The sequence below is a fragment of the Neoarius graeffei genome, chromosome 10 (assembly GCF_027579695.1).
Source record: "Neoarius graeffei isolate fNeoGra1 chromosome 10, fNeoGra1.pri, whole genome shotgun sequence".
Lineage (NCBI taxonomy): Eukaryota > Metazoa > Chordata > Actinopteri > Siluriformes > Ariidae > Neoarius > Neoarius graeffei.
In genome coordinates, this window is record NC_083578.1 from 57709273 (window position 1) to 57723541 (window position 14269).

A 14269-nucleotide genomic window follows, 5' to 3' on the forward strand; every position below is an offset into this window, starting at 1 on the left:
GGACTTGTGTGAAAATCTGATGACGTTTTAGGTCACATTTATGCAGAAATATAGAAAATTCTTTTTTTAAAGATTTTTGTTTGGGCTTTTTTTCACCCTTATTGGACAGGACAGTGTAGAGACAGGAAACGAGCGGGAGAGAGAGATGGGGAGGGATCGGGAAATGACCTTGGGCCGGAATCGAACCCGGGTCCCTGGATTTATGGCATGGCGCCCCATCCACCCGAGCCACGACGCCCCCAGAAATACAGAAAATTCTAAAGGGTTCACAAACTTTTAAGCACCACTGTAACTGTCAGGTTTCATGAAAAAATTTCTAATAGTTTTTGAGTTATGCTCCGGAAACTAAAACGTTTACAGACAGACGGACAGCTATATCCCCCTGCATTATATGCCAGGGGGATAAAAAGGAAAAAAATTCAGCATCATGTCACAGCATGAAAGGTTTATTGTTATAACAATATATTTTTACGCTATAACAACATCACGTCATTATGTAATAATTTGGTTTCACATTATAACGTGATAATTTATGTCATTAAAATGTGAAACTTTTCACGTTATAACGTAATAACTTTAAACTCATGCTTGAATCTATGACGTGAAAGAGGTGTGCGGAGAATAAACAGGGTAATATGGCTCACTGATGTGATTTAATCAGGCTCTATTTCATGCTTGGGTTGAGACATGGCGAGATTCTGCTGTTACTGAACACGGTGGATGACATTGTAATAAGTATGCGCACTCTAAGAAGGATTTTAAAGGCTCTGTAGAAGGAAGAATGAGTCTGACCCACTAGAAGTAGCTTGTAACCATGGAGCTGTCCGTGCCCCTCCAACTGATCAATGAGAACTGATGCTACCTCCAGCGGGTCGGACTCATTCTTCCTTTTGTATTTTAAAGTCCTTCTTAGGGTGCACATACTTATTACAGAGTCATCCACCGTATTCAATAACAGCAGAATCTTGCCATGTCTCAACCCAAGCATGAATTAGAACCTGATTAAATCATGTCAATGAGCCATATTACCCAGTTTATTTTATTCTCTGCACACCTCATTCACACCACAGATTCAAACATGAGTTAAAAGTTATTACGTTATAACGTGAAAAGTTGTATGTATTACCAATATAAATTGTCACGTTATAACATGAAACCAATTATCACATAATACCTTGAAAATCTATTGTTAAAAGAAACTTTTCACATTTGTATGTGATACTGATTTTTTTTCTGGTGCGGCAGCAATACGTTTCCGTACATTTTAATTATGTATCAAGTCTAAAATATACAGGACTTTGAACATTTAACAGCATCAGAATAAAAGATGAAAAAAATAGTAAATTCCACGGCGTCTCTGGAACTTGAGAGGAGTGAAAAAAAAAATAAACCAAAGAAAATTTTCAGGTCAGGGCGGCACGGTGGTGTAGTGGTTAGCACTGTCGCCTCACAGCAAGAAGATCTGGGTTCGAGCCCAGTGGCTGATGGGGACCTTTCTGTGCGGAGTTTGCATGTTCTCCCCGTGTCCGCGTGGGTTTCCTCCGGGTGCTCCGGTTTCCCCCACAGTCCAAAGACATGCAGGTTAGGTTAACTGGTGACTCTAAATTGCCCGTAGGTGTGAATGTGAGTGTGAATGGTTGTCTGTGTCTATGTGTCAGCCCTGTGATGACCTGGCGACTTGTCCAGGGTGTACCCCGCCTCTCGCCCATAGTCAGCTGGGATAGGCTCCAGCTTGCCCACTTCCCTGCACAGGATAAGCGGTTACGGATAACGGATGGATGGATTTTCAGGTCACCAAGACATTTGTAATAACAAGGTCCACGTTTTCATACATTGCCTTAAATGAGCCAATAGAAAACCCAGCAGCCGAGCATCACCCAGTGACTGGCCCAGTTTAGTTCTGACCATTTCTGAATAGTGTAACTTGCCAAGTATCCCTGAAAAACACAAGAATAAAAGGTCAGACATTTTAGATGAACTAGGACCGATTATTTATATATTTCCTCAAAAGCTTGATAGTGAGTTATCCTTCTTCCTTCATCACTACTAGGCAGTGTATATACTGTAGATAATTAAACTCACAATGCTGTACTATAACATCATTACAAAGAAGACAATCAAGAAAAAGATAAGATGGAACCTTTTCATCCTCAGCATCCAAATCAAAGCGCGAGCCCAGGTATGTCAGGTGAAATATGGACAATGCGCTGAAGAACAGATTAATCCCATACACCCAGACGTTCTAGATAAAAGCACAACGCATGCACAGCTAAAGTGAACTGATGTTTACAAAAGGAAAGCATTAATCACTGTCACCTCGAAACCTTATGGATCAGATTCACTCAGAACTTCTTAAAATCCATGTACAACTTTTTTACGCTACAATAAAATAAAAGTTTTATAAAACAAAGTTTTGTTGTCAGCAAAATAATGCAGAAAATACAATGAAAGTTTTAAGTAATCTGGTTAAGCAAGCACCCTTTACAAACACGCCATTAAAAATGACTTTACTGAAACTTATCAGTTTCTTAATATGAACAAACCGTAAACTTTTATGTTAACGCATTAACATATCTAATTAATATTTGCATTAATTGATATTTTTCAATAATCAACCAAATAAGTCAAACAATGCTATTCCAAAATAATTCGACGGTGATCATGAAGGGGCCGGCTCACCCTTCCCAGAATCCTGTGCACTAAGTAGCAAGTCGTCATTTTCTCTGCAAGCGATATTCCAACAAGAGCGCTCTGAGAGCACAATATCCCCCGCTGGCAACTCTGCCATAACTCTGGTAAAATGCGACTGAATTGAACGAAATTACAATATGTGTATTACCAACATATAACAAAGAATCCTGTCAAATTTTGTGAAATTCCTCCAAAAATTGTGAGAGGAGTTGATTTCAGAAGGTGAGTACCCTTCCCGAGACGGACAGACGGACGGACATCACCACGACACAATCTCCCTTCGCGCCTTTCGGCAAGCAGGGGATAAAAATTGTGAAGGAAGTTGATTTCAGAAAGCAAGCACACCTTGATGAAATTGCCAAAGTACAAGTTTGTTAATAATCAACGGCAGAACTCTGGTAAAATTTGCCCAAATTAAATGAAATTTCAATATACGTATAACTGTCATATAACAAAGCCTTTTGCCAAGTTTGGTAAAATTCCTCCACAAATTGTGAGAGGAGCTGATTTCAGAAGAACGTACACCCTCATGAAAGTGTCAGAGTACAAGTTATTTAATCAAGGGTCAAAACTCTGGGAAAATTTTCACAAACGAAATTAAATCGCAATATGCGTATTACCGTCATATAACAAGGCCTTATACCATCATATAACAAAACAGATATAGTTATGATAATGATTATGCTTTAATGATTTTTAATTTTTCAATAAAACTCAAACTTTAACTGTAACAATAAACAACAAGAGCGCTCTGAGAGCACAATATCCCCCGCTGGCAACTCTGCCATAACTCTGGTAAAATGCGACTGAATTAAATGAAATTGCAATATGCGTATTACCGACATATAACAAAGAATCCTATCAAGTTTTGTGAAATTCCTCCAAAAATTGTGAGAGGAGTTGATTTCAGAAGGTGAGTACCCTTCCCGGGACGGACAGACGGACGGACATTGCCATGACATAATCCCCCTTCGGGCCTTTCAGCCAGCGGGGGATAAAAACAATTCAGCAACATCCTAGGCCATGAATCTTAAACTGTAAAGTGAAATTGAAAATATTTTCTCAAAAGTATCAATATTTTAAATGAATTTGACTAACCCGTTTCATTTTTGTATGGTTATTCTGTTGTGATGGACCAGAAATCGCCTCAGCCCTCTTACGCATGGCCACAAAGAATAAATAAGAAAGCCATATTTTGTGCAAAGGTTCTGTGCACAACACAAAAAATGATGGGTTTTGATGAATCATAAACAGTGGAGGCTTTGCTGCACAGAGAGTTAGCAGGTAGCGGTCATGTGCTTTCAAAGCAAAAACGACAAATTGGATTCTGGGAAGATGGAGTCAGCCCCTTTAATGGACGAATGCTAAATGGTTGGTTCCAATGTTTACATCTGAGTTTAGTTGATTATTAAGATTTAGTAATGTTGTATTTTGCTTAAAATAAAATGTGTGACGGGGACTTGTTTTGGGTCATGGATGAAATAAACATTTGGTAATGCTTGGGTATTTATTTAACATTTCAACAAACGTCATCACTTAATATACTATACTACATGGAAATGAGTGTTTTACTGGGAAATATACCACTCGTATTTTTCATACAAGCTCCATCCGGGACATGAGGAACCAAAACTGGATTAAATCTCTTGATTTTTTTCGCGGTGCGGTTTCCATCAAATCCTGTGCTCTGATTGGCTGGCAAGCGGGTCCATATCCTACGATACGGACCCCAGTTACAGACCCTGGTTATGGACCTCTGGCGACTCGCTCGTTCACAACAACAACAAACTTAGAAGAATTTTTTGGTCAACATTTATCTTTTTTTTATAAGATTTATTGAGATTTTTATCAAAAATCTTGTAAATTTTTGCCAGCATTTCTCAGGAGAATAGCATTAATTTTACAGCATGGATAGCGATAACGACAGTCTTCACAGCGAAAGTGAGTTTTACTACCCTGAGGAAGAAGAAATAAAAGAAAACATTTCAGGAGAAAGCTAAAAACCTCTAACTGTTGCTAACGCCGAGCAAAAACATGGCTGAATCCTGAATGACTCAATTTTGTATAAATAGGGAACTACATAGGCAGCAAAATGTAGGTTTTTTCCTGCCATGGAAGTGCACTTGTATACCGAGGAGGAAGCCATTTGCATTACAGCCGTGAATGAGGATTCAAAATGGTGGCTCGGCTCGGTTTTCCCTTTCGGGCGCTCTCGTTTTCTGTTAGAATTTGGTAAAGAAAAAAATTAATATATTATTTACCAGCTTAAGGTCGGCCCGTATGGTGAAATACCATGACCTCAGCCTTGAATACTGACCTCAGCCCAGAGGGCCTCGCTCAGTACTTTCAAGACCTCAGTCACGGTATTTCACAATACAGACCTCCCAGCTGGGAAATAACATATATATGTCACTTGTGAGAAAATCGATGAATCGTTTCAATAAATTCGGGTACTTTTTGTTTGTGAATGTGTCGAAATAATAAAAAGAAAATCACACGTTGTCTTGAAGATATGAAGCTTATCTTCTCGTGTTGAACTTGCATTTTTCATACGAAATACATCGTGGATCTGAGTGACATATTTCCTAATATTTCACTCCGATGATGTCACTCCCAGTGTTTTTCTGCTGACTAGACACATGTTGTCAAAATGGCGAACCGGTTCAAAATTAAACTTCTTTTGATTAACTTGCACAGTTTAGGGTTTTTTTTGTGGATGTGTCCTTATAATACAAAGAACGTTACACAGTGGCGCGAAGATATGAAGTTTATCTTCTAATGTTGAAAATATTTTCACACATTCGCTTCGCTCACTTGTGAATATGTTCACCCCTCAAAGATAAACTTCACATCTTCACACAACCGTGTAATATCCTCTATATATGTACAAGTTAATTATACTACAGCTAAAACATATGTACTTTACAGATTATATACAGTTTATTAATGCTGTGGTTTATGATTTATTGCAAACAAAAGGTACCACATTGTACTGTTCCTCGTCACTGGGTTGTTCCTTTAGTATTTACTATTATACCTTTGTACTTATGTATTTGCTGACAGAATTATCTATATTAAAGACAGATTAGATAAAAATAGCTTCAGATAAATTAATTCATGATACCCAATTGAACCTTAAAAGCTTTTCTCTAAAAGCTAATTAAAGGTACGCCACATGAATATAAATGATGCCTTATATTAAAGGTCCAAAAATTGATGGTACCAGTCAAGCAACAAGTACCATTTATTTCCGAGAGTTTACACAGTCACGCTCTACTCATACTCATTAGCCTCTGCACCACTCTCAATCATCAACGTTCAGGGTGCCGAAGCATCACTTTACCGTTTTGTTCTGATGCTGGCAGTCACTGAGACAGCGCTTCGACAGTATGCAGGCACTGAAAATGGCTGCTAGTTTCTTTCGAAGAACTGAAAGGAGGACAGAAAGTAGTAGTCAAGTTGGTGTATGCAGCATACTCAGCATTAGATTTGTATCGGAGTAACGTGGGTGTTTTACCATGCTCCACGTAAGTGATAAATCCCAGAGACAGGAGCACAGCTCCCAGATGGAAGCTGAGGCCCTGAAGAGTAGGAGAGGCAGGGTTATGATTCTGATTTTAAAGTCATTCTGGTGTTTGCAAAATCTGAAAATTCGCCACTAGGAGTCTCTAGTTGCACAGCTGTGAAGCCTAACTATGCGTCAGACAGTGAAACGTTAAGTCACGACTCCTCACGAATCCTCTATTTCATGTCATGTCATCATTGCTGTTTTTAGTGGATTAAGAGCCTAAAACCAACCAGCCACACACACACACACACACACACACACACACACACAATATCATTTAGCAGTTATATGAACTATTAGTTAAATAGGTGCGATTCTCTGACTTTCCTCTTACCATTGAATGTAACTAAATACAATTAGCAGTGATGGCTGGTGGTGAGATTTATTATGTATAAAATGTAAGATTTATCAATAGATCAACAATTAGACTATTAGGGTTGACCAGTACATTATATCTGGAAGTCTCATTGATATTACTACTACAACTACAACTACAACAACAGCTAATAATAATAATAATAATAATAATAAACAACTACTCGCGAAGTGAATATCGGTGAATAATAACTGGGATGAAGTCGAGGTGATTATTCACCGATATTCACTGAGCCTGAGGTGGATAATTGTTTTAGTATAAATACACAGGTGATTATCTCATCTCATCTCATTATCTCTAGCCGCTTTATCCTGTTCTACAGGGTCACAGGCAAGCTGGAGCCTATCTCAGCTGACTACGGGTGAAAGGCGGGGTACACCCTGGACAAGTCACCAGGTCATCACAGGGCTGACACATAGACACAGACAACCATTCACACTCACATTCACACCTACGGTCAATTTAGAGTCACCAGTCAACCTAACCTGCATGTCTTTGGACTGTGGGGGAAACCGGAGCACCCGGAGGAAACCCACGCGGACACAGGGAGAACATGCAAACTCCACACAGAAAGGCCCTCGCCGGCCACGGGGCTCGAACCCGGACCTTCTTGCTGTGAGGCGACAGCGCTAACCACTACACCACCATGCCGCCCATATATATATATATATATATATATATATATATATATATATATATATAAATTTTCATTATTTCAGTCTTCAAAAGCGGCATGCAAATGTACTAACAGCACAGCACAGACTTGTGTCACTTATCTACGCCGAGTCACATAAAATACTTTGCTTTGAAATAGATAAAATAAAATCACAATTCCACCTTACCTTTGAATAGTTTTAAACCAAACTTCGTAGCATCTTTAGTGATTTTAGGAACAGCGTTTTCTTTCATAATTTGTAATTCTTCCTCACTTATGGTGACGAAGTGATTGGCCGCCATTTTTGTTATTGAGAGATAATCCAAATCTCTAGACCAATCAACACACGAAATTTTCTATAATCACTTCTGTATTTATACTCATAATTAGTAATCTATAAATCACTGTGGAGTAGAGCACTTGTAAAATTCTGTGAATGTAAATAACATTACAGCTAATGAACACCCAAACATGCCCTACCCCCACACTTATATATATAAGGGTCCGTCTAAGAAACTGGTCTCTCATTTGGGACATTATGGTCAAAAAATAAATTCTCTAATTTTACTTTTTTTTTTTGCATTTACCAAACACTCTGTGTTTCTTTTGTCATGTTTAATAAGAATAAAGATAGTATCTTGCTTTATCTGGCCTCCACTGTGGAATTTTTTTTTTAATTACAATTCGAATGCTTTTGTAAAATTGATTTTCATATAAAATAACTCCATCATGAAGAATTAAAGCCCCTCCTTCACAGATGAGTGAAAATATTGAATAAATTTCCTCTTTTTGATTGCTTGGGTTAAAAATGCCAAGTTATGATGACTGAATTGATTATTCAGTTAAATATGAATAATATGATACATTTTGGGTATTTGATATGGCGAAATAGGACACGATGGAAAAATCAAGAACACACCGGAAAGATGAGAATAACGGCGGTGGTAAAAGAACAGCGACTGTACTGGCTGAAGGTCGCGCGGGTCTCTGCTGCGGCACATGAGCAACGGGACATCACTACCGCACCGGACGGAGCGCGAGGTGGGGGCGGGGCAAAATGACTGGCTGTAGAATCTATCAAAAGTTCGATCTAAATTGACCATGGTTGCAAAATATTGGCCAAAAATACACAAACACTACGAAATATAAAAGTAAGATGAAAAAGAAACATTCTATTGCCTTATACTGCAAGACTAAAACTAAATAAAACTGTCAAAAAACTCACCTTTTCAGTGATAACGTCCGAACAGATCACTCGCGTAACAAAAAGACCGCAGATGGAAGCACGATCAACTTCTAACTGCTGGAGTGGAAAATTCCATTCTACACATGCAAATTGTTAATGTGTGTCCTTCCCCGCACACAAATAACACGCTACGGTAAAAAATAGACCACAACTCATTTTATAGCTCAGAAATTCATACAAGACCAGCTACCATCATAACATATTCTGTAAGAAACATATTCTATACCTAACTTTCAGCTTTCGTTTTAAAAAACAAAATCGCAGATTTATTACTTAAATTTTTATATGGCGTAGTGATTTTAAGTTACTACTGTTGGTGAGGTAGTGACCTTGACCCTGAGGCTTTCCGTTTAGATCAAAACACACGATCGTATTGGTTTTGGGTATGTGGAAAATGGAGTTACAACGGTAATCAAATATTTTGCATGATGTTTTATTACGGTTATGATTATTCTGTGAGCGCACCAATCCTTAGGTGTATAAAGTTACAACTTAAAATAGAATTAGTGATAACTGTAGACTTTTCAGTGGACTACAACCTTTTTAAGGGAATGTGATGTAGTCAACCATTTATCATGTCCCAGATCAAGCCGCCATTTTCCCACAAATTTGCAGAATTTTTGCCAAATTCTGAAGAGTATTCACATCAAAGATTTAGTTTTATCTGTATTATTTCTTTCATCATTTTATTTCAAATTAAAACCAACATCACCATCCAAAACTGTATAGTTTATTGACTGTGAATGTATTTAGTGGGGTACCCCCACAGTACGCAGTTTCTGAGACAGACCCATATATATATACAGTGGTGCTTGAAAGTTTGTGAACCCTTTAGAATTTTCTATATTTCTGCATAAATATGACCAAAACATCATCAAATTTTCACACAAGTCCTAAATGTAGATAAAGAGAACCCAGTTAAACAAATGAGACAAAAATGTTATTCTTGGTCATTTATTTATTGAGGGAAATTGTCCAATATTACATATTTGTGAGTGGCAAAAGTATGTGAACCTTTGCTTTCAGTATCTGGTGTGACCCCCTTGTGCAGCAATAACTGCAACTAAACGTATCCGGTAACTGTTGATCAGTCCTGCACACCGGCTTGGAGGAATTTTAGCCCATTCCTCCGTACAGAACAGCTTCAACTCTGGGATGTTGGTGGGTTTCCTCACATGAACTGCTCGCTTCAGGTCCTTCCACAACATTTCGATTGGATTAATGTCAGGACTTTGACTTGGCCATTCCAAAACATTAACTTTATTCTTCTTTAACCATTCTTTGGTAGAACGACTTGTGTGCTTAGGGTCGTTGTCTTGCTGCATGACCCACCTTCTCTTGAGATTCAGTTCATGGACATATGTCCTGACATTTTCCTTTAGAATTTGCTGGTATAATTCAGAATTCATTGTTCCATCAATGATGGCAAGCCGTCCTGGCCCAAATGCAGCAAAACAGGCCCAAACCATGATACTACCACCACCATGTTTCACAGATGGGATCAGGTTCTTATGCTGGAATGCAGTGTTTTCCTTTCTCCAAACATAACGCTTCTCATTTCAACCAAAAAGTTCTATTTTGATCTCATCCATCCACAAAACATTTTTCCAATAGCCTTCTGCCTTGTCCATGTGATCTTTAGCAAACTGCAGATGAGCAGCAATGTTCTTTTTGGAGAGCAGTGGCTTTCTCCTTGCAACCCTGCCATGTACACCATTGTTGTTCAGTGTTCTCCTGATGGTGGACTCATGAACATTAACATTAGCCAATGTGAGAGAGGCCTTCAGTTGCTTAGAAGTTACCCTGGGGTCCTTTGTGACCTCGCCGGCTATTACACGCCTTGCTCTTGGAGTGATCTTTGTTGGTCGACCACTCCTGGAGAAGGTAACAATGGTCTTAAATTTCCTCCATTTGTACACAATCTGTCTGACTGTGGATTGGTGGAGTCCAAACTCTTTAGAGATGATTTCGTAACCTTTTCCAGCCTGATGAGCATCAACAACACTTTTTCTGAGGTCCTCAGAAATCTCCTTTGTTCGTGCCATGATACACTTCCACAAACATGTGTTGTGAAGATCAGACTTTGATAGATCCCTGTTCTTTAAATAAAACAGGGTGCCCACTTACACCTGATTGTCATCCCAATTGATTGAAAACACCTGACTCTAATTTCATCTTTAAATTAACTGCTAATCCTAAAGGTTCACATACTTTTGCCACTCACAGATATGTAATATTGGATCATTTTCCTCAATAAATAAATTACCAAGTATAATAGTTTTGTCTCATTTGTTTAACTGGGTTCTCTTTATCTACTTTTAGGACTTGTGTGAAAATCTGATGATGTTTTAGGTCATATTTATGCAGAAATATAGAAAATTCTAAAGGGTTCACAAACTTTCAAGCACCACTGTATAGTGTGTGTTTCAAGCCCATAATGCTTGACTGGATTTCATTTCTTCATTCCCTCTGCATCGCAAGCTCAGTAAACAGAAAAGTTTACCTCATTCATTCATACCAGAAAGCACTGAACTTATTGTTCCGTCTTCTGTCCTTTTGTATAATTTGTACTTTGACTGGACAACGTTCTCCTCCAAACACATCTTCAGGGGAAAAATGATAAATAATTCACCTGGTTCACATTCATTCCACCTGTGACTGCATCTGTAACCCCAACTGATCACGTATTCTAGAAACCTCACCAAAATGGACAGAAGATATTAGTCCATTAGAGCTCAAATCTAGTGGGTGTGTCACTCTGAACAATCATGTAACATGACTATCTACTGCAATGGAGTCATTACAGTTCGCCTGTGACCTCACTTTATACCATTCTGTGTCATATTTTTATGACCGCTGGTGGTGCCATTGCACTCGGTTTAAAAAAAAAAAAAAACTCTTTGAAACATTTCCTGATTCCATACTCACATGTAGCAGAGCACTAGCAGTATACGTCACCAAAATAGCAGGAAAAGTACCAAGTTTCTGTGCGCTCTTGAAGACGTCTGTACAAATTAACATCAACTGGTCATTAAATCAAAGGCCATCTTTATCAAGCAGCAACATGTGCGTCCACAACTCAGGGTTATGACACACAGTACTGTGCAAAAATCTTTGGTATCCTATTTTTTTCATACAAACTTTATCGATTTCTGTTTTATGACTTTACATTATCGAGTCAGTACAAAAACATTTTAGAGTCCAAATGTTCGTTTTCCAGCACAAAATTAAATGTTACAGGAAAAACATGTTTGTATCTGAGCAGTATATTACATAAGAGACCATATTTCAGACGAAAAAAGAGAGCATCATGAAGGCTACTGGGTTTTGGTGCAAAATGAAGAAGCGAGTGTGACAGTCAAAGTGTCCAGAAGAACTGTGGCTGGTTCTGTAAGATGCTCAGTAAAACCTACAGCTCATTTCCTTATAAAACTGCACTCATTGTACCAGAGACTACTATTTTTTTTTTTTAAAGCAAAGGGTCGTCTCACACCAAATATTGACTTTGTTTCATTCATTATGACTTACTGCTGTTTATAGTATTTTTTTTTAATGTTGAAACATTTCATTTCATTATTTTTAAGCTATTTTGGTCTACAGCATTTCTTTACACGTACCTAAGACTTTTGCACAGAACTGTACATTTCACAGCTTTTAAAAAAGCAAAATCAGTCATGAGCTCATTGCAACACTCACATTTGTTCAGCCAACGAGACATAGGCAGGTTCCAGGACGTCACCACTTCCACCATGGATCTCGGCAATTCAACATTGAGAGGCTTTGCCACTGTAATATCCCTACAAATACACATAATAACCTTAGGATTATTTTACTGGTAAAATCAGTTTTTCTGGATCACACATACAATAATACTGAACGTTATATAATATCAACCAACACCGTGCTTGCGATTCTTACAGTCATTACAACCCCAACTGATCACGTATTGTGCGATTCTTACAGCCATGCAAACATCACATGCACTCCTGTAAAGTTTGTAAATCTTTGATTAGAGTATTTTTCTGATAGTGCTGTTTATGATGTGGTGTAAAAATGACATATAATGCATCAAAGGAAAAATCCACCCCGAACTTGCTTATCAATAATCAATATGTGATCTTCAATAGCACAAGTGGTTTATTTTATTATTAAAGTCTGATGGTAGCTTTTTGGTTTAAACTTGCTTCACTGACACTTTGAGGAACGATTTCCTACATTACCCACAGTGCCATCTGACAACCTGCTCTGCGATGCAGCAGTGCTTTAGTCCAGTGTTTCTCAACCACTGGGCCGCAGCCCATTAGTGGGCCGTGAAGCACCATCTAGTGAGCTGTGAAATTTTTTCAAGTTGAAACTCATTTTTACTCGTAGTAGGGTACAATTGCTGGGCTGCATCCGATGTCACATCTGTCTCATTAAGCTACGGTCACACTACAGCTCGCGATGCTTTGCGATGGGTTATCGATGAAAATGAGGCATGTTAGTGGTGATATACATGTAAGCTAAAAGTTGTGGTCACACCTTCGCACACTTTCATCTGGCACACCTCGAGCGGCCACGCGCTTTCATGGAGCACATGGTGCACGTTCTTAGGACCCAGTCATTATGGGAAACACCTGATACTGATTTGCAGATATGGACGCTGTTTTCACGGAGGCTTTGCGAAGTATTATTATTATCACTGTCACGTTTGTTCCTAGCCCTGTTGATAACGCTATTTAAATACTCTGCTTTATGATTCTGCTTTCGGTTTTGCTTTCGTTTTTGTAAATATCACGCCTGCTAATAAACACTCTTCCTGCACTTAGATCCTGTTAGGGTTGATGGAGGTGTGGTGAAGTTAGGATCCAAAAGCTGAACACAAACAGTCATCCAATAAATAATATGATTTAATTCAGAGAAGAAAGAGTGTGGCAAAAAGGTAAACAAACAGGACAAAAAACAAATGGCAAAAATAGTCCGGACAAAATGAGACAAACAACTTGACAAAAACATGAGACAGGCAAAGACAAAAATGCTAGTACAAAAAAACATGAACAAGAAAAGACCCTTTGTGCAAGAAACCATGAACCAGAAATAACCCTTAGTGCAAAAAACCATGAACAAAGAGCTAGAGACCAGAGGTTTAAGCTGTGACACGTGGAACGTGGGGTGGATGCGTCGCATGGTGAGTGGTAGTGCCAGTCTGACGGAACATGGGTTGATTACCTTTTTGATGAGGAACGGCCCTAGGTACCTGGGAGCCAGCTTGCGGGAGATGGTTCTGAGTGGCAGATGGCGTGTGGAGAGCATGACTCGTTGCCCCACCCGGTAAGTGGGCTCCTTAGAGCGGCGTTTGTCGGCCTGCCTCTTGCTAGGGCGGAGCGATGCTAGGGCGGAGCGAATGAGTTTTCTCCGGGCCAATGCCCACGTCCTCCTGCAGCGGCGTATGAAGGTCTGGGCTGAGGGTACGGAGACCTCCTCCTCTTGGTTGGGGAAGAGTGGTGGTTGGTAACCTAGGGAGCACTGGAAGGGTGAGAGACCTGTGACAGATGAAGGAAGAGTGTTATGAGTGTACTCGATCCAGGGTAGGTACTTACTCCAAGAACTGGCATCCCTGGACACCATGCACCTGAGTGCAACCTCCAAAGCCTGGTTCACCCGTTCTGCCTGGCCGTTGGTCTGTGGGTGGAAGCCTACAGGAGGCCCCAATGAGTTTGCAGAAGGCACTCCAGAACTGTGCAGTGAACTGAG

The 14269-nt window shown here is 39.3% G+C and overlaps 1 protein-coding gene across 2 annotated transcripts in view; it reads right to left on the reverse strand.

Moving 5' to 3' along the window:
• Positions 1-1101: 1101 nt before the first annotated feature.
• The window catches only part of porcnl (porcupine O-acyltransferase like), a 39214-nt gene continuing 26046 nt past the window's right edge, over positions 1102-14269 (reverse strand). For both annotated transcript variants that reach the window (XM_060931941.1, XM_060931942.1), the window contains exons 8-13: positions 12233-12333; positions 11465-11541; positions 6209-6272; positions 6035-6120; positions 2141-2242; positions 1102-1937 (exon numbers count right to left, since the gene is read on the reverse strand). In XM_060931941.1, coding sequence (XP_060787924.1) covers positions 1839-1937; positions 2141-2242; positions 6035-6120; positions 6209-6272; positions 11465-11541; positions 12233-12333 — 529 coding nt within the window. In that variant the 3' untranslated portion in view covers positions 1102-1838. The remainder of the gene's footprint in view (positions 1938-2140; positions 2243-6034; positions 6121-6208; positions 6273-11464; positions 11542-12232; positions 12334-14269) is intronic.